The sequence below is a fragment of the Megascapheus bottae genome, chromosome 29 (genome assembly GCF_031878675.1).
Source record: "Megascapheus bottae isolate mThoBot1 chromosome 29, mThoBot2.hap1, whole genome shotgun sequence".
Lineage (NCBI taxonomy): Eukaryota > Metazoa > Chordata > Mammalia > Rodentia > Geomyidae > Megascapheus > Megascapheus bottae.
This window is the reverse complement of record NC_143537.1, coordinates 217,373-240,160: the sequence shown is the minus strand read 5'-3', so window position 1 is coordinate 240,160 and position 22,788 is coordinate 217,373. Positions and strand designations below refer to the sequence as shown.

The 22,788-nt window shown below is 49.3% G+C and overlaps 2 protein-coding genes across 11 annotated transcripts in view; both read right to left on the bottom strand.

Annotated features, from left to right (window-relative positions):
* The window catches only part of Fbxw11 (F-box and WD repeat domain containing 11), an 84,869-nt gene extending 82,159 nt beyond the window's left edge, over positions 1–2,710 (bottom strand). For 3 of the 8 annotated variants that reach the window (XM_090321234.1, XM_090321235.1, XM_090321238.1), the window contains exon 1: positions 2,561–2,710. In XM_090321234.1, coding sequence (XP_090177360.1) covers positions 2,561–2,605 — 45 coding nt within the window. In that variant the 5' untranslated portion in view covers positions 2,606–2,710. The remainder of the gene's footprint in view (positions 1–2,560) is intronic. The other 5 variants (XM_090321237.1, XM_090321236.1, XM_090321241.1 and 2 more) reach the window with 4 other exon arrangements.
* Positions 2,711–4,285: 1,575 nt separating this feature from the next.
* Stk10 (serine/threonine kinase 10) overlaps positions 4,286–22,788 on the bottom strand; it is a 58,374-nt gene continuing 39,871 nt past the window's right edge. For all 3 annotated transcript variants that reach the window (XM_090321186.1, XM_090321188.1, XM_090321187.1), the window contains 10 exons: positions 22,621–22,751; positions 19,837–19,960; positions 18,960–19,139; positions 17,438–17,530; positions 15,638–15,767; positions 14,868–14,992; positions 13,526–13,714; positions 12,856–12,981; positions 10,260–10,373; positions 4,286–6,253 (listed from right to left, as the gene is read on the bottom strand). In XM_090321186.1, the coding sequence (XP_090177312.1) occupies positions 6,113–6,253; positions 10,260–10,373; positions 12,856–12,981; positions 13,526–13,714; positions 14,868–14,992; positions 15,638–15,767; positions 17,438–17,530; positions 18,960–19,139; positions 19,837–19,960; positions 22,621–22,751 (1,353 nt within the window). In that variant the 3' untranslated portion in view covers positions 4,286–6,112. The remainder of the gene's footprint in view (positions 6,254–10,259; positions 10,374–12,855; positions 12,982–13,525; positions 13,715–14,867; positions 14,993–15,637; positions 15,768–17,437; positions 17,531–18,959; positions 19,140–19,836; positions 19,961–22,620; positions 22,752–22,788) is intronic.

The window sequence follows — 22,788 nt, the reverse complement described above, 5'->3', positions numbered from 1 at the left end:
TCAAACTAAAATAGAGAGATAATGATAGAAAGAAAGAGAGGGGGAGATGGAAGGAGGGAGACAGGAAGGAATGAAAAGAATCAAGTATTCTCTTCTTCACAGAGACTGTACTGGAATATCACATGAAAGTTATCTTGGTAACCGTTAAGTACCAAACTAGTACAGAAAGCACAATCATAAATATTTGAGTACCAAAACACCCATAAAAATCTGAAATATTTCATGCTCTGGGCTTTCAGAATACCATCAATTTAACCCCTTTCTCCTTCAATCATATTGTTTTGAAGTCAATATAAAACATCTTAACATAGTTCTGAAAACTCATTTACATAGAGGCTCATGTAAATAAATGTTAAGGCATTTCCAAATTTGATCCTGGAATTTACTCAATCTGGAGACAGGCACCTGCGCTTTGTTTCATAAACAAACATGTTTATGAAAAGTGCTAAGTCTTAACTTATGTCTCTTGCAAAGAATATTAAAATCCTTAAAAAGTCTTTTTTAAATTTGATAAATTTCTTTTTTTGGGGGGTCGTCATTGGGCGCTGTCCCTGAGCTCTTCAGCTCAAGGTGAGCGCTCTACCACTTGAGCCACAGTACCATTTTCCTGTTTGATACATTTCTAATAATCCTATTACATAAAAATCAAACAGCTAAGGTGCTTGGGATTGAACTACATTAAGCTACACCTCCAGAATCAAAACTTCTAAAAATAGGAGCACAGAAAGCAAGTAAATTTAGGCCAAAGGTTCTTAATTTTAACTATACACTCAAAGGCAATTATTTGAATTACTCTGTTCTAATTGTTTTGAAAATAGGTATTTTAGCTTTTTTTTTTTTACTGAGCGGAAATGGAAGTACAGTATGGCTTATTTTATACAAGTAACAATATTTTCCAATGAAGTACTCCTATTATAAGTACATTTATTGTACATCCTTAAGAATGTGACATACATTATTACAACTAAAATACTTTACCGAATATTAAAGAATTTTACCAAATTAATGCATTACGTTACTCATAGTTATGGCCAAATGATAAATGATGCTGAAAAGAAAAAACTGCCCAACAAGGGAAACACAAAAACCTACAAGTGACACAGTCCCTTTGTAAACAACCACACACACACACACACACACACTTTCAAATCAGACACGACTGCTCCAGACATAGCTCAATGGCCACAGCAGCTGCTGAGTAATCTCAAGGCTCTGAATTCAAACCTCAGCCCCACAAACACACACACACACACACACACACACACACACACACACACACACACACACACACACACACACACACACACACACACACACACAGAGTACACCCGAGGTAGGATTGTTTCCTCTGTTTTTCAGGAATTCCGGACAAGTCCAGCTCTGTGGGTTATGCAGAGGGCAGCAAATATTAAGGTACCTCCATATCTATGCTACTGTACACTTCCATTTTTAAAGCCTGCATCTCCGATCCCCGGATATTACCATCCACAGAAACCATGTGCCTAACCAACCAGCGGGCTTTCAGTGTCACCCTTGATTATTTATAGCTTTAAATGGAGGAAATGGCTCTGATGTCACCACCCCTACCTAGTGGAATCACTGACTCAATAAACATTTTCACGCTGCAGAAAGTCCGATGGGAAAACTTTTTGCCAGGTTAGTGGATTTCACCTCTCCTCTCCACCCTGGGTGAAAGCTGTTGCTGTCTTAGCAAAGGTACAAAAGAAACTGTCCGGGCTGCCTCAAGAAGCAGCCCAGCGCGCGTCCCGAATGCTCCAGCTGGCAGGCCATCCCTGCCTGTTTTACTTCCCCAGCACAGCCAATCCCCCACCTCTTCTTCCCACGCTCCAGGTGTCTTTCTGGGGCGTCCGCGGACTGGGGGACGGGCCAGCGGGTCGCAGGGTCTCCCCGGGGGCCCAGGATCCCCCGTCCTCCATCTCCCAAACGGCCCAGGTGCCATTCCCCGCCCAGGGGCCTGGCGGGCAGAGCACCTGGGACCTCGTCCTGCAAACACCCCTTCCTTTGTCCCTTTTAAAAGCCTGACCCCACGGGGGCCCGGGCCCCAGGCCTCGGGGCGCCCCGCCGCCGGGAGAGCCGGGCCTCCTCGGACCGGGCGGCGTCCGCACAGCCCCGGCTGGGGAGGAACCGCGGAGCCGCCCGGGACGCCCGGCCGGGGAGGCCCTGCGCCGGCGGCCCGGCCGGCTCCCCTCCGCCCGCGCTCCACTGACTCTCCCGGCCGGAGCGGGGCGAGGAAGCGCCGAGCGGGCCCGGGCAGGGCGGGGACGCGGGCTCCCTGCGAAGGAGGACGAGGCACGGGGCGAGGGTGCGGAGAGAGGGCCGCGGCGGGAGCGGGCGGGCCGTCGCCCGAGGCGGCGGGGAGGGGGGCCGCGGGCGCCGAGTGCCCGACCCAGGCCCGGCCCGAGACCTCGGGCGTCCGGGAGCCGCGCCGGGGCCGGGGCGGCGGGGAGAGCGCGGGGCGGGCCTCGCGCCGGGCGCGGGGACGCGCAGGCCCACCCGGCCGGACGGGCGGAAAACGGACGGTCCGGCGGGCCGCACTCACCATGAGCTCGATGGTCTTGTCCTCAATCACGGAGTCGGGCTCCATGGCGGCCCCGCCTCGCTCTCCCCGCGCACAGCGAACGGCCCGGGCAGAGGAGGCGCCGGCGGCGGCGGGGCGGCTGAGGCGGCGGCGGCGGCGGCGGCAGAGGCGGATCGCGCCCACTCTAGCTGCCCGCCCGCCCGGGCCGCCGGCAGCTCCGCCCTCTGCTCGGCCGGCGCAGTGCGCGGCGTCGGACTACGGCTCCCAGCGGCCGCCGCGGCCCCGGGGCGTTGTGGGAGCGAGGGTCCGCCCGGGCCCTCCCCGCCCGGCGTCCCGCGACGGCTGCGAAGCGGCGTGACCCGCCGGAGAGAGAGGTGCGGGGCTGAGCACCCCCCCGGGGGGGGCTTGGGACTCCTTCAGGGTGGGCCACGAAAGCACCGCGACTACGAATCCCAGCAGGCTCTGCGCGAGCCTTTCCTTCCGGCGGGTCGCTGCGGACTTCCGGCCAGTGAAGACCGGAACGGAAACTCTGCGGCAAAGTCTGACGCGGCGGCGGCGACGTTGCGTTTGCGCCGACTTCCGCACATGCGTGGTCGGCTTTTGCGAGCCGGCTGCTCGCGGGCTGGTTGCTCGGCGGTGCCGCGGGTGGCAGGACGGGGTGGAAGGTGGGTGCTGCGGCCCAGGCCAGGCGGGGCGGGACCACCGGGGGAGCGGGCTCCCTGGGAGGGGAGACCACGGGGGATGGTGCCGCCGCAGGGTTGGCCGGGAGTGGGGTGGGCGCGCGGCGCGGCCCGGGAGCGAGGGCGCCAGGCCGGGGCGCCTGGGCGGGGAGAGGCGGGACCCTGGTGGGAGAGAGATCCCGGGGGAACCGGACTTTCTCTTTCTTTGAGTTCTCCAGCGGCGCCGCACCGTGGTAAGCGCTGGCAGCCAGCTCTGAACACAGCCGAAGCCCCTGCTCCAGGGCGGGCCCTCCCGCAGCTCTGCCTCCACTGCAGGACTAAGCAGGAGCACTCCCCCAGGAGCTGCGGCGAGGGAACTCGCCCGGAAGCAACACGGGAGTCTTGGTAGGGTCTTAGGGCGTGAGCTTTAAGCAAGCAGGGCATTGCCCCGGAGCGGTGCAGTCAGGAACAGGGGTCACTCCAGGGTTGGACATCATAGGAAATCTTATTTGAACGAGTGAAGATTCACTCAGATTGAGGCTAGGGCTGTAACTTGGTAAAGAGGCAGCCCCTCATATTACGCTGAAGATGTTCAGTCATTTTTCTTCTGGTGGCCTAGACAGTATTCCTTTGAGCTTGATCTGTGTTCATGCATGATTATGGGGTCTTGTTTCTGCCTTGACCTGTCATGATCACAGAATTACCTTATCTTGAGTCAAGTGGTACAGATTCTAAGTCAGCCTGGTTATGAGATTGGCCTGACCCTTACCTACGGTCTACTCCCTCATCTGCAAAACAGGAATAGTGGAGTCTTCCTCAAGGTTGTTGAGAGGATGTAACCTATAAAACTCTTGGAGGTCAAAGCATGTTATTAAAGGAAAATGATACTGAGGGCTGAAGAGAACATGCCCACACATATTTTCCCCGCTCTCTATTCCTATGCATCATTTGAGACAAAAACCCTAGAGCCTGACCTGCTGTCTCACATGGGAGGCACCTGGCTATTCAAAGAGTATAAACCCCTTCTTGCAAACATGGGTAATTACTCCCGTTTTCTTACTCCATTCCAAAAGAACAACCCCAAATGCAAATTACTTTGTTATTTATTAGAAGCATATTTACATTCTCACAGAACTTCACAGAGAACATTTTACAAAATTTCATAAGTTTTAGAAACTACATAAAAATAACTTCTTTATAAAAGGAAATATGTTAATGGACCAAAAGGAGAAACCTTTGTCCCGGATACAGAAATTTAGCACAAGGCATGAGGAATACTGTGTGGACTTCTCAGCAATGAGCATTGTATGTAGGCTCAGCTGTGAATCTTGAGGACCAGGCGAGACCCCATCCATAAGGCACAGGGTAGCTAGAAGGACTTAGTTGGTACTAAGCAATGAGGCAGCAGTGTCATGATAGACCTGAGCAATGGAAGCTACAAGCCATGTGAGGGAATGGTAGCAGAACTTTCCCTGAACCATGAAATTGGCATCTCACCTGGTACTTACATCATAGCCCTGGCTGCAGGGAGGATTGTAAACATAGCCCCAGCAGCCCTGCCTAATCACCTGTCCACATGGCCTCACCAGGGCAACTGGGTTTCTGGTACAGATAGCTGGGTTCTGCCCCATAGGATGAAAAGATGCAGATGTTCAGTGTGTCCCACCCAGCAAGCCAAACCTAAGTAAACCACTGGTTCTCCTGCCACAAGAACTTCTTTACTTCACAGTAAAAATTCAGAACCCCACATCCTTTTTGCCTGTTCAGTGACTGGCCCTCTCTCGCCAAGCATTAGTTGTAATCAAGAGAAGCATCCAGGGGAGCCAACGAATCCTCAGGGTTCCCAACCATCGACTGCAGGCAAAGCAGAACCAACTCCATTACCCCTGAGTCCCCACCGTCATCAGGATTGCAAGGTTTTTGAAAAGTGACTATTTTCCTGAAGAAGCTGTTCATTTTCTGTTTCAGTGGAATGTTTAGAGATCAAGGTGAGAGAAGGTATGCTTTGTAAACAGGATATCAGCTGGCTGGAGCATTTGCTTATATTGCATTGTAAACGCACTCTGCAAAGATCAGCACCTTGGGTCAACCTGAAGGCCCAGGGGCCCATGTGACACAGAACCTTTGCTTCTGCCATGTTCCTGGGGGCAGAAAACATTCTTCCTGACAAGTCCAAGTGACTACCAAGCTTGGTCTGAAATGTGTGGTGGCCCAGCAAAAGAGCCTTCCCAGGGTACCTGTGGGCAGTGGTAGGGGTGGGGCGGGGCGGGGCAGACAGTGTGAGCTATGTGCAGCCTGCTGGTGGAGTCCAAGAAGTGGGCTAAACACAGGACTTCATGCAAAGGCCAACATGAGTCGCAGATTGGCAGCACAGTCTGTGCCTTTCCTGATCGCGGAGGTCAAAACCCAGTATGGTTCCCTACACAATGCCCCACCTAACATGAGCCACACGAACAACTTCATTGTAAGCAGAAAGTAGGTCCAGGGTACAAAGACACCATGGAAGAGCTGGCATATGGCCTGGCACTTCTGAGATCTGACATGGCTAATGGTTCTTATCACACTTCAAGGTGCTACACACCACAAGGTGAGCCGAGGTGAGGCCAGCGACCATCAGCCATGCTTCAGCCCACAGACAACAAAACAGGCAGGAACTTGAGGCCACAGTATGCCCATTCTCCTGGCCCCTCATCCCAGCTGCCCAAATCACTGGCAGCTTCACAGGACCTGGGGATGAGGACAATCAGGGTCAGGAGTGAGCCACCCTCCATGAGGGAGTAAAGACTTGTGACACACGGCTCTGCTGGGCCCAGCTGTCCGCAGAAACGAGGAAGAGAGGGCCCTGAGTTACTTGTCTGCAGAGGATGAAGGGTCTTTGGGCCCTCATACTGCCAGTCATAGCTCCCTGCGGGCATTAGGAAGCATCGGCTGAGCTGTAGGGGAAGAACTTGGCGACCTTGCTGGGGGTGGTAGGGTTTGGGCACTCCACCTCTTCACTTAGTTTGAAGAACATTTCTTGCTCCCTCTTTTTCTGGTTCAGATCCTCTTCTAGAGCCTGTGTTTGAGAGAGGACAGAAGGTACTAGACAGGATCCCACCAGCCTGCTGTAAGACCACCAAACCATGAAAACCCCACCAGTGTAGCCTTTAGGAGCTTTCCCCAGTCTCAGGGTGAGTAATGATTGTGTGGCTCCTTTACTCCTCCTGTCACCTCCATCAGAAGGAATGAGGCAGAGGCAGCAAACTGCATGAGCATTCATCACCGTCATGAACTAACAGTAAAGGAAAAGTTGCTTCAGTTAAAAAAAGGGGCCGGGAGTTTGGCCTAGTGGTAGAGTGCTTGCCTAGCATGCACGAAGACCCGGGTTCGATTCCTTGGTACCACATACTTAGAAAAAGCTGGAAGTGGTGCTGAGGCTCAAGTGGTAGAGCTCTAGCCTTGAGAAAAATCCAAGGACAGTGCTCAGGCCCTGAGCTCAAGCCCAGAACTGGCAAAAAAAAAAAAAAAGTGGGGGGGGGCTAGTTTCAGTGGTTCACACCTGTAATCCCAACTACTCAAAGGGTGGAGCTGGGAAAGAGGATTGAAATTTGAAAGTTACTGAGTCCCCAAATCTCAACCCACAAGCTGTTGTGGTATCACAAGCCTATGGTCCCACCTACATGGAAAGCACCAGTAGTAGAAGGATCAAAGTCTGATCTGCTGAGCAAGTGTATAATCCTATCCAAAAAATAACTAAGATGGAAAAAACTGGAGCTGTAGCAAACACAAGGCCTTAGTACCACTATAAGTACATGTGTACACACACACACACACACACACACACACACACACAAGCTGGGGTGTAGCTCAGTAACAGAAGGGGTGGGGGAAACAAGATAGCAAACAGCTTTCAACACTTTTCGCTCCAATAACACAAAAGTCATCAGATTCTGAGGATGGGAAAGGAGGAAGGAAAAACGGTTCATGGGGACTCAGGAAATAATAAAGAAATAATACAGATAGAAGAAACAGAAGCAAAGAGTTTGGAACCTGCCTGGCACAGTGGCTCATGCCTGTAATCCTAGCTACTCAGGAGGTTGAGATCTGAGGATCTCTGTTCAAAGCCAGCCTGGACACTAAAGAACATAAGACTCTTGTCTCCAGTTAATCACTAGAAAATGGAAAGTGGGGCTATGGCTCCGGGGTTAAGGCCTTAAGCTAAAGAGCTCATAAACAACACCCAGGCCCGGGAGTAGGATGATAGCCTTGAGCTATACAGCTCTGGGACAGTGCCCAGACCCAGAATTCAAGCCCCCCAGCCCATCAAAAAAGAAAAAGAAAAAAAGAATTTGGAACATGGATGTGGCTCTCACCAGGGGACCCTGGTAGTACCACCTAGGGATTACCAGATCTGAGACTCTTCCCACCAGCCTGTAGAGGTGAGACACTGGACTGGGATTTGGGATCCTCTATGTCCCCCAAATCCAGGAACAAGAGGCAGTAACAGCCTTGCAGTGCACAGGACATTTTTGCCATAAAACCTGGGTTTAAACTAGTTATAAGAGCAGGCAAGACAGACATCAACGAAAATGTAAGCTTTGGGAAGGAGACTATAGTCAGAAATCTAAAGGCTGACAAAGTCTTCAGGGAGGAGGCTACAGAGAACGAGAGAGAGAGAGAGAGGGCGCGTGTGTGCGCGCTCAGGTAGTCCAGAGCTGTGGCTGTGAGTCCTTGAATGGCAAGTGCTGAGGAACCCCAGAAGCCTAGCACACACAAAGGACAAGCTCAAAATGCGGCACAGCCACGTGGAGAGGCAGCATTGCCCCTAGAGCTAGCAGCCTTGGGACTCTGTCAAGTCAAACCACAGAGGCACTGGCCATTAGCTGGAATGATGAAGCCTCACCCCCATGTTAGGGCTTCCAAGGGAAGCAAAGCCATCACACTGAAAACAATCTTGCTGCCTCAGGGAAAGCTATATGTAAAGGGGGAAAATAAGATGATTGGGTGGGGGGAGGATGGGAACAAAAACATGAAAAAGGATATCAGTGTGTGAGAAGTAATACCCCTACTACCTAGTGAATGTAACTGTAACCCCTCTATACATTACCCTGACAATAAAAAAAAAATATTTTAATTAAAAAAAAGAAAGTTGGGCCGGGAGTGTGGCCTAGTTGGTAGAGTGCTTGCCTAGCATACACGAAGACCCAGGCTCAATTCCCCAGAACCACATATATAGAAAAAAGCCAGAAGTGGTGCTGTGGCTCAAGTGGTAGAGTTCTAGCCTTGAGAAAGCCTAAGGACAGAGCTCAGTCCCTGAGCTCAAGGCCTAGGACTGGCAAAAAAAAAAAGGGAGGGGGGCTGTATGTGAACATGTACACACAGACATACAAGGACAACTAAAACCTCATCATTGTTCTGTGTAAGTCTCTGTTCCTACATTGGTACTTCCTAGAAGCCACCAAAGGCATGTGTGCAAGTCCTCTGGGTCTCCATCAGAAGATCAAATCTACATGTAAGGGGATAGATAAAAAGGAAATAAAAACTAAAGATACTGAGAACCCATTCCACAAAATCATGGTAGAAAAGTTACCCAATCACAAGAGATTATCTTTCAGGTGATACTGGATTTCAGAACTCCAAGCAGACACAGTAAAATCACTAAACACAGACTAAAGAAAGAATACTGAAAGCTGCAATGAAGAGGAGGCAAGTAAGTGACTTACAATAACAAACACACTAAAGGTAGATAAGGCAAAGACGACAGAATTCAAGCCTCAGAAGATGACAACTGCCAACCTGGCCTCCTTTATCCAAAGAACCTATCTATCCTTCAGAATTCATGGGGTTTAAAAGCAAAGAACACAGAAGCCTGGCAAAATAAACCAGCACTGCAGAAGATAGGGGAATCCTATCAGAAGATTAAAAACAAACAAGAGTGGCTTAGCAAAGCAAGCATCACAACAAAACAACAGGAAATACAATGTCTCAATTCTAAAGTCAAAGCCAGTGGGCTCAATTCTGCCAATTAAAACAAGTAAAAGAGCAGCTTGGGTCGTAAGTTCCAGGGGCACAATGCAAAGGGTGTGGAGACTGAGTAAACTTGGGGTAGAGAGAGGGACCGGGTTCCTGGGTGGGCCAGTAAGAGAAAACCTAAGTACAGGGAGACCAGAAGAGCAAATCAGGTCTTTTCCATGAAATTTGTCTGCTAGCATATTTTGCTGATCTTGTCAGATACCGCTAGAGTGGACAGAAATGTGCGATAAAGAAATTCAGATGGAGAGTATAGAGCTGCTCGTATTGATGAGCCAGGTGTGATGGCCATACTGGTTGTCCAGGTAAGCACTCAAGGCTGACTGCAGGCTCATGTCCTGACTATGCATGAGACTGCTCAAAAGATAAGATGGGATGGGGGAAGTACTGCTTAGCATACTTGCAGTGCTGGGTTCCATCTGCAGAACAGAAGAGGACACTTTTAGAGTCGAGGTAGGTTAAGCAGAACTCCAAGGATAAGCCAGGGACTCACACTCATGTCATTGCTCTGCTCATTTGTGGGTGGAGCCTATGAACTTGGAGCTACTCATTGCAAGGACCGAGCGATCCCATGAGCCAAATATCATTACACTGATTTTTTTATGTGATGTTGGGAGTGGAACCCATGCTTTGCACATCTGAGGTGGGTGACAGACTCAGCTTTAGACTTTAAGGTGTGCTTCCGGGAAAGATGAAGTAGAGCAGAGCAGAGAGCAGCAGGAGCCTGACAAGCAATGAGGAAATGAGAACCTTAGATTAGCCTCAAGAAGCTGGACTCTGGGCCTGGAGTTTGGCCTAGCGGTAGAGTGCTTGCCTCTACCTGGGTTTAATTTCTCGGTACCACATACATAGAAAAAATGCCAGAAGTGGTGCTGTAGCTCAAGTGGTAGAGCACTAGCCTTGAGAAAGCCTAAGGACTATTCAGGTCCAGAGCTCAAGGCCCGGACTGGCAAAAGAAAAAGAGGTGGACTCTGTCAAAACCCAAATTAGCTCAGCAGTGATTCTTGCCCAGAGCTACCAGGTAAGCCCCAGTCTAACCATCGCTGTGGTACCTTTTTTCGTGGCCGAAGTTTGTCCCGCCACTCCTTCAGGTTCTGGTCATGGCTCTCATCCAGGGCCTTTAGCTTCTGGGTTTCATGCTCTACCAAAAGATGACACTTTTCATTCTGCAAATGCCAGGACAAGCACATGTGTAAGAGAACAGATACTTTCCAAACTCATAGCCATGAGGGTTCTGCCTCCTGCATTTACAGCCGTTTCTTCTTAATGCCCTTTGCATACAGCTGTATATGCGAGTTCACATGCCAGGCAGTTCATAGACAACTATTCTAGACTGCTAACAGTGACAGTTATTGCCAACTTCAGGGTAGAATTTCTGTAGTTGTTTTACAACTGTTTGCTTTTTTTCATATTATTAGAAATGAAGATGTGTCATTTTAATTAAAAAAGCAAAACTAATAGTTATACATACACTCACCTAAGCTTCCTAGGCAGAAGCAACTACTAGGGACACTTAATAAAAACTCCTGTAGGGTCGGGAGCATGGCCTAGTGGTAGAGTGCTTGTCTAGCATGCACAAAGCCCTGGGTTCAATTCCTTGGTACCACATATACAGAAAAGGTCAGAAATGGTGCTGTGGCTTAAGTGGTAGAACTCTAGCCTTAAGAAAGCCCAAGGACAGTGCCCAGGCCCTGAGTAGAAGCCCTAGAACTGGCAAAATAACAACAAAAACTCCTGTAGGGTTCTAACCCCTTTATTGCTGGCTTTTTGTTTGCTTATTTGTTTTTTGTTTTTTATTGAGACAAGGTCTCACCCAGGCTGGCCTCAAACTCATGATCCTGTTGTCTCCATCTCCCAAGCACTGAGATTATGGGCATGTAACACCCTATCTTTCTATAGAATTTTTTAGCTTAGCCTGCCTATATTCTAAAGCCTCTCCCTCTCTACACTTGACATTATATTACAAATATTTCTACAGTTTGTGCTCATTTCTTTTAGTGCCTATCAGAATATCACATGGTATATATTTAACTATTTAAATCTCCCCTACTTTCAGCCATTTAGGTTGTTTTTAATATTGTAATAACCACTGTTTAAGCATTTGTTCTACAGACTAAATTGTGTTCCCTCAAAATTCAAGTTGAAGCCGGGCACAGGTGGCTCACACCTGTAATTGTAGCTACTCAGGAGGCTGAGATCTTAGGACTGAGGTTCAAAGCAAGCCCGAGCACAAAAGTCTGTAAGATTCTTACCTCCAGTTAACCACCAGAAAACCAGAAGTGGTACTGTACTTAAAAGTGATAGAGTGCTAGCCTTCAGCTAAAGAGCTTGGGAATGGCACCCAGGCCCTCAGTTTAAGCCTTACAACCCCCCCCCCTCACACACACACACACAAAAAATCAAGTTGAACCCCTATCCCTGAAGGGAGAGTTAAAGATAGGGCTTTCAGAAGGTGGTTAAGGTTAGATTCTGGTGAGATACCCATGCTGGCATTAGTGGTCTTACAGAAAAACAGGATAGACCAGAGAACTGCTGGCCTTCTCACTCTTCTGTGTCCTCTCCTGTCCCCTGGAGAGAATCTTTTAAGGATATAAAAAAATAGATGGACATCTGCTGGCCAACAAGAGACCTTCACCAGAAGCTGACCATACTGGAACAATGACCTTCAGTTTCCAGCTGTTGTGAGAAAATGCAACCTTTGTTGCTTAAGCCACAGTCTCTGTTGTTTCTGTTTCTGAGGGACAGGTATCTTGCTCTGTTGCCTAGGTTGGAATGTAGCAGCCAGTCACAGGTGTGGTCCCAGGACTGACCCAGTGCGACTCTGCTGACAGTGAGTTACATCCTTAATTCATTGGCCTAGTGAATCCCCCATCCTCATGCTCTTGAGTAGTTGGGGGGTGAGGAGTAGAGAGTTTCAAGCTAGAGGAAGTGACTTGATGGGGAACAATACCAGCAGCACTGGGCTGGGACCTGCTGAGCTCAGCAATCTGGTTTTCTGTTAATCCTTTCAGTAATGAGGCAGGGGTGAAAAGGCTTGACTAAAATGAACATGACAGCAAAAGGTATGGGCCTGCCTTCAATGCTATTCTGTTTCCTCCAGGCCTTTCTGCCCTGTGGAAACTGCCAAAAGGGGCCAATGGTCTGCACCTTCCTGTGTTCCACTGAGGCTCCAACAGACCCCAGCCCTCAGGTGTAAATGCTTTACTCTTCCACAAGGTGGCTCCAAGTCCTATCTTCCTGGGCTGGCAACCATTGGCCATCTAGGAGCTGAAAGTTTGGGTTGCCAGCCTTGTCAGATTCTGATGAGAAGCCTCTTCCTGGTCTCCAGGTACCCACAGGCATGGGACAAATCCAGAAGCCAGGGTGCTTGAAGGAGCTAGAATTTCACAGGCAGAATGTCTTGAAAAGACAGTGGAAACCCAGCAGCTGGTTGTGGCAGGCCCTGGGCAAGGCAGTTCTAGCCCTAGTTTACTCTTGACAAATCCTGCAAAGCAGGAATTATCACCACCCCACAACCAGCTCAGGGTTATGAAAGTAAGCCTTGGAGGCAACATGATTCTCCAGCAGCTGCGTTATAGTTGGTGCGGGTCCCTTTGGCCCCGGGACACTGCTGGCCTTAGGCAGACAGGGCCCATGGGAAGACAGTACCTGCAGCTGCTGCAGCTCACTCATATTGCTCTCACATTGTGCCACCATATCTCTTGTCTGGTTCTCATGTTTTTGCTGCTGCTGTAGCCGCTCAGCCTTTTGCCTCTTCTCCTCCTGCTGGGAGAACTGCGGGAAGAAAGAGGCTGTGACTCCAGGCCCAGTTGGCTGAGCCTGGACTATCTCCACCCTCAGCCTGCAAGGCCCATCCCAAGCACCTGGCCTGCACAGCCTCTGGGTAAAGCTCCCCCTTTCTCCCCCATCAAGCTGTGTCCCGTTTGGTTTAACCCCCATCCTGAGGGGAGACCCAGCCACTGCCCTCAGAGTCCCCACACTAGTGGGGACATGACATCCTCATGGGATGCACTACAACTGTGCATGGGAATCTCGGGCCCAAGTCACATGGGTGGCACGCAGGTAGGGTTTTAGTGGATGAGGGGAAAGTATTTACCCACAGCTGGAGCTGCATATGACAGCACAGGGTTGTGAGCAGAATGGATGCAGGACTCCACTGCATCACAGCTGTGCCCAGCAAAGGGCTGTGGGTTAGGACTTACAGGACCCAGCACTACACTGTCTGTTCTATGCCAGCAGAACTGGACAGATGCAGGCCCCATCATGATGGGCCTGCCCTGTGCCCATGAACGCACAGCCTGGTCAGGCCTGGGCCCACCTGCTTGATCTTCTCACGCTGCTCAGCAGCGCTGCCTGCCCCACTGATGTGCAGGCTCTTCTTGTACATGGCCATGCGTGTCTTGCCCTCACTCCTCTGGATCTTGGGCAGCCGGGCCTTCTCTTGCTGCTGCCGTACCTTCAACTGCTCCATCATGCGCTGGTTGTAGCGCTGCATCTGCTCCCGCTCCTAGAAGGGCACCCAGTCAGCACAGAAGCCACCATGCTGGCCTTAGGAGCCCAGGGCCCCAGCAACCCAGGACAAGCTTCATTGACTTGTACTGCTCAATGTCTCCCGTTCTTTCAGGATTACAGACGGTCCTGACTCAACTACAGTTTCTATTTTTTGGCACATTTCACAGGAACAATGCCGTGCCCTTTGATCTTTTTCTGGGCTAACAATGGGCACCATAGCTCTGAATCCTCAGAAGCTCCTGTAAGCCATGTACTCACAACCCAGAGTTGACAGTACATTTTTGATATATGATGAAGCCCCACAGTAAGACAGGTGCCTGTATTATTAGTTAGGAATATTTTGATTCTGACTCTCTGACTGCCACCCCACTTCCCTGGTGATAGTACCATTATTAATTAATAACTCAAAGCAAAAATACACCAGAGAGGACTGTTCATCATTACTGATGGCAGATGTAAATTTGTATTTTTAAAGGCCTTGATAAATTGAGGAAAAAAATTTTTTTTGCCAGTCCTGGGGCTTGAAATCAGGGCCTGGGCACTGTCCCTGAGCTTCTTTTGCTCAAGGCTAAGCCACATTCCCAGCCTGATAAATTTAAATTTGTCCTTCCTTTCACCGCTCTTTGGGGTACCCACCTCCTATAGGATGCTTCCTCGATTGCTGGGCACCTCTGTTCTGAGCTCCCAAGCCCCCCGTGCTGATATCTGACCTCGCACTCACATAAGGAAGTAGAATTACCAGTATGTCTGCCAGGATCTTCACTGTGGGGACTAACTAGATACTAACAGTCAGCACAGACGGAAAAGGCACTCTGGCCATGCAGGCCGGGCCCTCACCGCCTGGGAGCAAAGGGGCGGCTTCCCAGCAAACATGGGGCTTCAGGTCTTCTGAGGGAATGCATCGAAAAGAGGGACAGAAAGCTGGAAGACGAGGGGACATGGGAAAGAAGCATGAAGGGGAAGTGACCAGGTACCCTGCTACTGGTAGGCCTTTTCCCCCTGCTGGCTTTCCCAGAAAGTGTCCAAGGCCTCTCTGGGATGCCCACAGTGGCCTCCGACTTCCTACAATGCCCCTGTCACACAGAGGGGCCTGGCCTGCCATCATGCAGTGGGCCTCACCTTCCCCACCTCACACACAGGGGACTCACCTTCTCATGCTTGCGCAGCAGCTCATGCCGCTGCAAGAAGTACTGGTCTTTGAGCTGCTGCTTCACCAGCTGGTGTCTCTCCTGCAGCTGGTGCTCCTCCATCTCCCACAGGGCGGCCTCCCTATCTGTGAGGATGCACTGTCCTGTTGAGAGCCTGCAGGTCCTTCCCCTCCCCACCACCCTGGTAAGACTCATTTTCTGAGGAGCCGGTAGGAAGGACTCAGAGTCTCGGTAAGAGATGCAACATCAGTAAGGATGCCACCCACACCAGACACTGAATCTGCTGCCTTGGCCTTGGCCTTCTCGGCCCCTAGAACTTGTTCCTAAGCCACATGGTCCATGGCCCTGCACTATAGCAGCCTGAACAGACTATCATTCAACCAGAGCACTCTTCAAGCCTCAGTTTCTTCTGGGACTGTTGGGATTATAGTACGTCCAACCTCTAGGGAGCAAGGTGAAGAGTCCATGAGATCAGGGTATGAAAATCACTCAGCACATGGACTGAAGCCCAGTAATCCCAACAAACAGCTGTCATTAACATCTATATGACCTGTTAATCCAGCTTGCTTACCTACAATTTGCATCCATGCTACTCTGTCTCTTTCCGATTTTCCCTTGATCTGTGGATTACTATAACCAGTACCCCCACATCAGTCCTGACTTCAGGGAGTTTTCTTGCCTCTGTCTCCCCAGGAAGGGTATATCTACATTCAAGGCAGAGAAGGACTCAGGGCCTTTTCTTGTCCTCCCCACTCTATAACCAGGCCCACCTCGAAGGAGCTCCTGCTTCCTGCTGAGGCACTCACGCTCCTTGTCACAGATCTCCCGCCTGTTCTCTGCAGTCAGCTTTTTCATGGCCAGCTCCAGGTCCTCCTTCTGCTTGGCAACAAAGTCCCGGTCCTGTGGGGGAGGGTAGGAGGTGGCAGAACTTACTCAAAGCCAGCCTGGGAAACAATGATTATTCTTGTCACAAGAGAAAGGTCAGCATAGCCAGAGAAGAAAATATCTTAAGATGCCAAGTCACATTAGCCAACTGCAACAGGTGGGCTTTATTCGGATCTAGGATCAAATGGGGAGGAAGGCAGGAAGGGAGGGATGGTGGGAGGGAGACAAGAAGGATTTTAGAAAAGTGGAAATTTATATGCTGACTAGACTGCAAAAATATCACTAAGAGCCAGGCACCAGTGGCTTTCATCCTAGCTATTCAGGAGGCTGAGATCTGAGGATCAGAGTTCAAAGCCCACCTAGGCAAAAAAGGTGGTGGTTATATCCATGATGAAAGAGATACTGTGGAGCATAGGCTTTGAGTTAAAAGAATCCAGTAGGCCAGCAGTGAATGAGTGGCCATGAGTAGGTACAGAGGTCCAACAGGGGATAGGTGGGCTCATCACCCCCTATAACTATTACTATTTTTTATTTTAATGAACACAACAAATATATATTTATTGTACATTTTTCACCTGTTAAACAGTGAGTAATTATCCAATCAGTTTAATGAGCATGTGACATTTCTTTGGGGTTCCTGTCTGACTTTTTATTGTTTTGTTCTGTTTGGGGCCTTGTGCTTTCTTTTTCTTCCTTTTCTTCTCTTTTCTCTTCTTTTTGCCATTCCTGGGACTTGACTTCAAGATCTGGTCACTGTCCCTGAGGTGTGGGTGTGTGTATGCACCTAAGACTCACACTCTACCACTTGAGCAACAGCTCCACTTCTGGGTATTTTGGGGATTAACTGGAGATAAGAGGCTTACCGACTTTCCTGTTTGTCTGAGCTGACTATGAACCATGATCGTCATATCTCAGCGTCCTGAGCAGCTAGGACACAGGCATGAGCCACCACTACCACCCTCGTGCTTTCTAAATAGGCACTCTTGCCAATAAGCCACACCACCAGCCCTGACTTTTACCATTTTTTTCTATAGGGTCTCACTTTCTGCCTGGCCGTGGGGCTATGCTTTCTAAGATAACAGGTGTATGCCAACATATCCAGATCTTTTCAAAGTCTTGAGAACTTTCTCTTGCCCACATTGGCCTTAAATCTGAGTCCCAACAATTTTAGCATTCCAAGCTGCTTGGAAAGACACTAGTGCCTGGAGGATAGTATCTGTTTTTACCTTTCTAAGCTATCAAAAAGATAAAAATAAATTTAAAAATAAAATAAACTAGATGCCTCTTAGAAAGAAACTAGATGGCCATGTGTGGTAGCACATATCTATAATCCCAGCAACTCAGGTGGCAGAAATTAAGAGGGTTACAGTAGGCCATCCCAGGCAAAAAATAATGCAATCCTCATCTCCTGTCATCACTGCCATGCAGAAGGCATAAATAAGACAGCTGTGAAGATACAGGGAGTTTATTTCCAGTGGGAGTGAGAGTAATCAGGGAAGCAGCTCTGAGAGGTGATAAGGATGGGATCTGAAGCATGAGCTTTTCCTGGGCATTCAGAACAAGGAATGGGTGTTTAAGGGTTGGGCCTCAGCAAAGACAAAGAGGAAGACCTGTCACAACTCAAGGCCTCAAGTCTAGAACCCCAAAAAGCACCCCTTCTCCCCAATCGAGTGCTGGGGACTCACGAGCAACTGCTTTTTCTGTGCATGCTCCTCCATCTTTTGCTTCATGCTCTCTTTCCGCTGTTGCCGGGGGAGCTTTTCAACCTCACTCTTCACCTGCAGTGGAGACAGCAGAAGGAGCTAGGTCAGGGCTCCCAGGAGCTACCAACCTGGCCATGTCCCACCAGAGGCTTCTGCCTGCTTCTCCTTTCTGGATTTCCCACACAAGATGGGCAGCTTTGAGCTACCTTGTTCCCACCCCCTTCTTCTGGTCCCAGAACCTGGGTTTCCTTTTGTGCTTCTCAGCACTTTCCTTTCCATGAAAACTCTGAAGAAAAGCACCCCAAAATAAGGGAAAACATAAATACTGTGTCAGAATGTGTTTGTGGCTCAGAGGTGAACACTGGTCTAGCATGCTGACTTTTATGCCAGCACAAAAATAAATGGTGAATTAATGAGAAAAAAGCCTCATGTGAGCAGAGCCTTTGTACTAGCTCCACACTGTCCTGGTCCAGGACAGACTCAAAGCTGTCCCTGGAGTCCTTGGAGGACATCAAAGGACATGGCTGTGTGGACCCTGGTGTCTTGCCTGCTCTCAGCATCTCACCTTCTCATGATTCGTCTGCAACCACCCAGGGTGTGTGTGCAGGGTGCAGGGCCAGGGTGGGAGCAGCACCACTGCACACTTACTCTGGCACCTAATCTACTTCTTACTAAAAGCATAGAACCTCTCTGAGAAGTAGATGCCAATAGCCAGTTTCTGCCCCTGGCCTCCCTCCTGCGTGGTCTGCCTCCAGGATCATCTGCTAGTATCCCCTTTACTTTCGAGGCCACTGTCACACCATTTTTCAGCTCTCCTAAATAACTTCAGTTCTTTCCACTCTCCTGTACCAGCAGGCTCTGCTCAGTCAGACTGGAGACTGTTGCCCATGGCCCTTGAGAGGTGTCACCTACCATACCCACAGCGAGCCTAGGCAGGGACAATGGTCCAGTCGTCAGCTTGAGACTGGGGCTACTGTTGCTGCTTGCATGTCCTCCCTTGACTCTCCTGAGAGTCTAAGAAAGGTGAGCCCAGCCTTCCGGCCCCTCCACAGGGGACACTAGCTGCTTGTTAACAGCCAGATGCCCTTGTTCAGGGCCGGCCAAGATCTCCCCTGCCACCCACTGCCTGCCACTCCCTCTTGTGACTCAGGTGGGGTGGGGAGAACAGGGCCTAGGGGATACTGTGTGTGTGCCCAGGTGCTCATGTCTACTGACAGCATCTCCAATTTGAGGGGCCACCATCTCTCTCTCCCTTCTGTTTTCAGCTAGGAGTGCCAAGCTGGGAGAATGTAAAAGAAGCCTCCCACTGCCACCTATCAGAGCCTGGCTGGGTACAAAGCCAGCACAGAAATGCAGGAATCAAAACTTGAAGACACAACTGCTGAAGAGGAAGCACATGGATGCAGACACAGCTGCTTTGAGCAGCTCCCCAAACCCTCAAAACCTCCACTGTGAGACGAGGCTGAGCCCACAGTGGACAGCACTCCCACGAGGCCCTCGTCACCTCCTTCTTCATCAGTCTGAGCTGCTCCTGAAACCTGGCGTAGTCGCGATCCTGCTCCAGACGCATTCGCTTGGCTTCCTCCCGACGGCGCACAGCATGGTCTTGCTCCATCTTCTCCACCTGCTGCTTTTGCTGACGCTCCAAGTTTTCCAGCTCTGTGTCAAAAAACTTCTTCTTGGCCTAGAAGGAGCAACAGTTCAGGAGAATTCAGCAAAGCCTCTCTAACCCTGAGAGGGAGCGAGAAAAGCTCAGAGGAGAGTCTGAATTCCAGGTCCAACACCTCTTTGCTATGTGACCTAGGCCAAGTCATTTCAAGTCTGAGACTCCATCTTATTTCCGTCTACAAACAGAAAAACAGACCATCAGTCTTAGATAGGTGTTATATATACTATGTCCCACAGGGTGATTTTCTCTCTCAGGAATCTCTCTGTACCTTTGGAAAGAAACAAGAATTGGGCAACGACTGAGAGCTGTCCAATGACCTCTCTGCAACCTCCACTTAGAAAACTTGGCTAGGTGCAGTGGCTCATGCCTGTAATCCTAGCTACTCAGGAGGTTGAGATCTGAGGATTGAGGTTCAAAGCCAGCCCAGGCACAAACATCCATGAGACTCTTACCTCAATTAACCACCAGAAAACTGGAAGTGGTGCCGTGGCTCAAGTGGTAGAGCATTAGCCTTGAGCTAAAGAGCTCAGGGACAGGACCCAGGCCCAGAGTTCAAGCCCCACAAAAGAGAGATGGGGTAAAGGGAGGAAGGGAGGAAGGGAGGGAAAAAGAGGGGGTAGAGGGAGGGAAGGACAGAGGGGAAGAGAGGGAGAGAGGGAGAGAGCGAGAACATGGCAGCAGGAGTCCCCCGCTACTATCCGCTCATACTCACATTGACTTCCTGTTCAAAACGCTTGTGCATCTGCTCTAGTTGTAGTTCATGCTTGCTGCTCAGTTGTGCCTGATTGCGGTGCTCTTCCTTCTGGAGGAGCCGGAGCTCTCGAAGTTCCTGGCGCCTGGAGGTTGGATGGAAGGTTGAAGGTGGGACATACAGTGGCCTCAGAGACACAGTTTTCATGGTGCGTGGCATTGAGGGCTGGGTCAAGGCAAAACCATGCAAGTCTGACAAGACGAGCTGTGGTTACAAGTCAATGCCTTAGGCTACATTTGGCTAACATTCAAAATATTAATACCTTCAATGTTCAAAGAGTGCTTATAAATCTCCAGTAAGAAAAGAAGGGCTCGGAGTGTAGCCTAGTGGGAGAGTGCTTGCCTAGCTTGCACGAAGCCCTAGGATGGATTCCTTGGTATCATATACGCAGAAAAAGCTGGTAGAGAACTAGCCTTGAGAAGGCTCAAGGACAGTGGCCTGGCCGAAAAAAAAAAAACAAAACAAAACAAAACAAACAAACAAAAAAACCTTCTTGGGGCCAGGAGTTTGGCCTAGTGGTTAAAGTGCTTGCCTAGCATACACAAAGACCCGGGTTCGATTCCTTGGTACCACATACCTAGAAAAAAGCCGGAAATGGTGCTGAGGCTCAAGTGGGAGAGCTCTAGCCTTGAGAAAGTCTAAGGACAGTGCTCAGGCCCTGAGCTCAATCCCAGGACTGGCCAAAAAAAAAAAAACAACCTTCTTTTAAGCCAGGTACCAGTGGTTCACAACTATAACCTAGCTACTCCGGAGACTGAGATCTGAGGAGCGTGTTTCAAAGCCAGACACGAAAGTCCATGAGACTCTTACCTCCAATTAACCACCAGAACACTGGAAGTGGTGCTATGGCTCAAGGGAAAGAGCGATAGCCTTGAGCTAAAGAGCTCAGGGACAGTGCCCAGGCCCAGAGTTCAAGTATATACAACCAACCCAGACAAGAAACAAAAAGCACTGTAGGCAGGGCACTGGGTTCACGCCTATAATCCTAGCTACTCTGGAGGCTGAGATCTGAGTATCTCTGTTCAAAGCCAGCCCAGGCAGTAAAGAAGGTCTGAGACTCTTCTCTCCAATTAATCTCTAGAGAACAGGAAGTGGGACTGTGGCTCAGGGGCAGGGCGGTAGCCTTAAGCTGAAGAGCTCAGGGACAACACCCAGGCCCAGGAGTGGATTGGTAGCCTTGTGCTGAAAAGCTCAGGGACAGTACCCAGGCCCAGAGTTCAAGCCCCACAACCCACCAAAAAAAAAAAAAAAAAGCACTGTAGTGGCCACCCCAGTGACTCCTATGGCCACTCAGCTTTCAGTTACCACAAAGGCAGTCTCTGCTGGACCCAGGACTCCCACCAAACAGGGATAACACATCACTTCCTTCACAGTGTGCAGCACAATCAAGAATTTCTTGTGTGTTTTGTGTTGGCTATTCAGGCTAAGTTTTACCAGACAATGGCCTTGTTTATCTGAGTCACCATCTGTGGTGAGTAGGTAGATGGAGTAAGAGGTAGATGGGTAATTGGATGAGTAGTAGATGGACAGGGGTAGATGTGGGTATGGATGAATGAGTGATTTGATGGGTGGCTGATTGGATGGGTAGATGGGTGGGTGCAGGAGTAATGGAGTAGACTAATGTTTGGATGGTTGGTAGATGTGTGGGTGCATGATGGATGGGTGGATACTATGAATAACAGATGATAGATGAATGAGTGATTGGGTGGGTAGGTAATATAAGCATAGGTAGGTAGATGGAAAAATAAGTAGGTGGTTGGATGGATGGATTACAGGTGGATAGATAATATACAGCAGTTGGGTAGACAGGGGTTAGAGTGTGTATATAAATGGAAAGATGGTGGCATTTACCCAAACGTCCAGAAACAAGGACATACTAAAACTGCTAGCACAACGATGTTCATTGCAGCACTATTTACTATAGCAAAGATATGGAACCAACCCAGATGCCCCTCAGTAGACGATTGGATCAACAAGATGTGATATTTGTACACAATGGAAGGAATTCTATGCTGCCATCAGAAAGAATAACATCGCCCCATTTGTAAGGAAATGGAAAGACTTTGAAAAAACCATATTAAGTGAAGTAAGCCAGATCCAAAGGAACTTAGGCTCAATGGTTTCCCTCATTGTAATAATTAGTACACATCTAGGACTCTCCTAGCAGAGGGTTACAATGGCGCCAAACCTAGGTACATAAGGTCATATAAGAGAGACTAAATGATAGGATCTCTAGGATATGAAACAAGAGCTTTATCTTGTGTGATTGTTGTTCTTAATGTACTATGTTATTTCTCTTCTCTTTGGTTATCCCTTGGTTAATCTCATAGTTACTGTATCTGACTTTGTTACCTGTTATATTATATATACATTTATTTGTTTATCTGAAATAGGAAAAAATAGGGGGAAACAAGCCGATTGGGAAGGGTGGGGGAGGAAAATGGGGACAAAAATATGAGAAGTAATGCACCTACTACCTGGCGAATGTAACTGTAACCCCTCTATACATTACCCTGACAATAAAAAATGAAAGAGAAGAAAAAGAAAAAAAGTAAATGGAAAGATGGATAGAATGGGTTGGTGGATAGAAAAGCAGATAAATTAACAGATAACAGATAGCTAGGCAAGTAGGAAGTACAGAATCTCCAGCAAAATTAGTTTCCTTTTGTCGCCTCAGTTTCCCCACTCTATACTGTAGAAGACAAGGTGCCCATCCCTCTCAGCACAGGTCCTTCCTGAGCTTACCTGAGAAATCTCATCTCCTCATCCTTCTTCTCATCTTCACTGATGATCTTGGAGGTAGTAATGCTCACCTCTACGCCGTCCACCACAAATTTGCGTGTCCGCTTTAGGGTTTTGTTATGCAGCCTTGAGTCCTGGTCAGGGAACACAAAAGTGCCAAGACTCAGTACT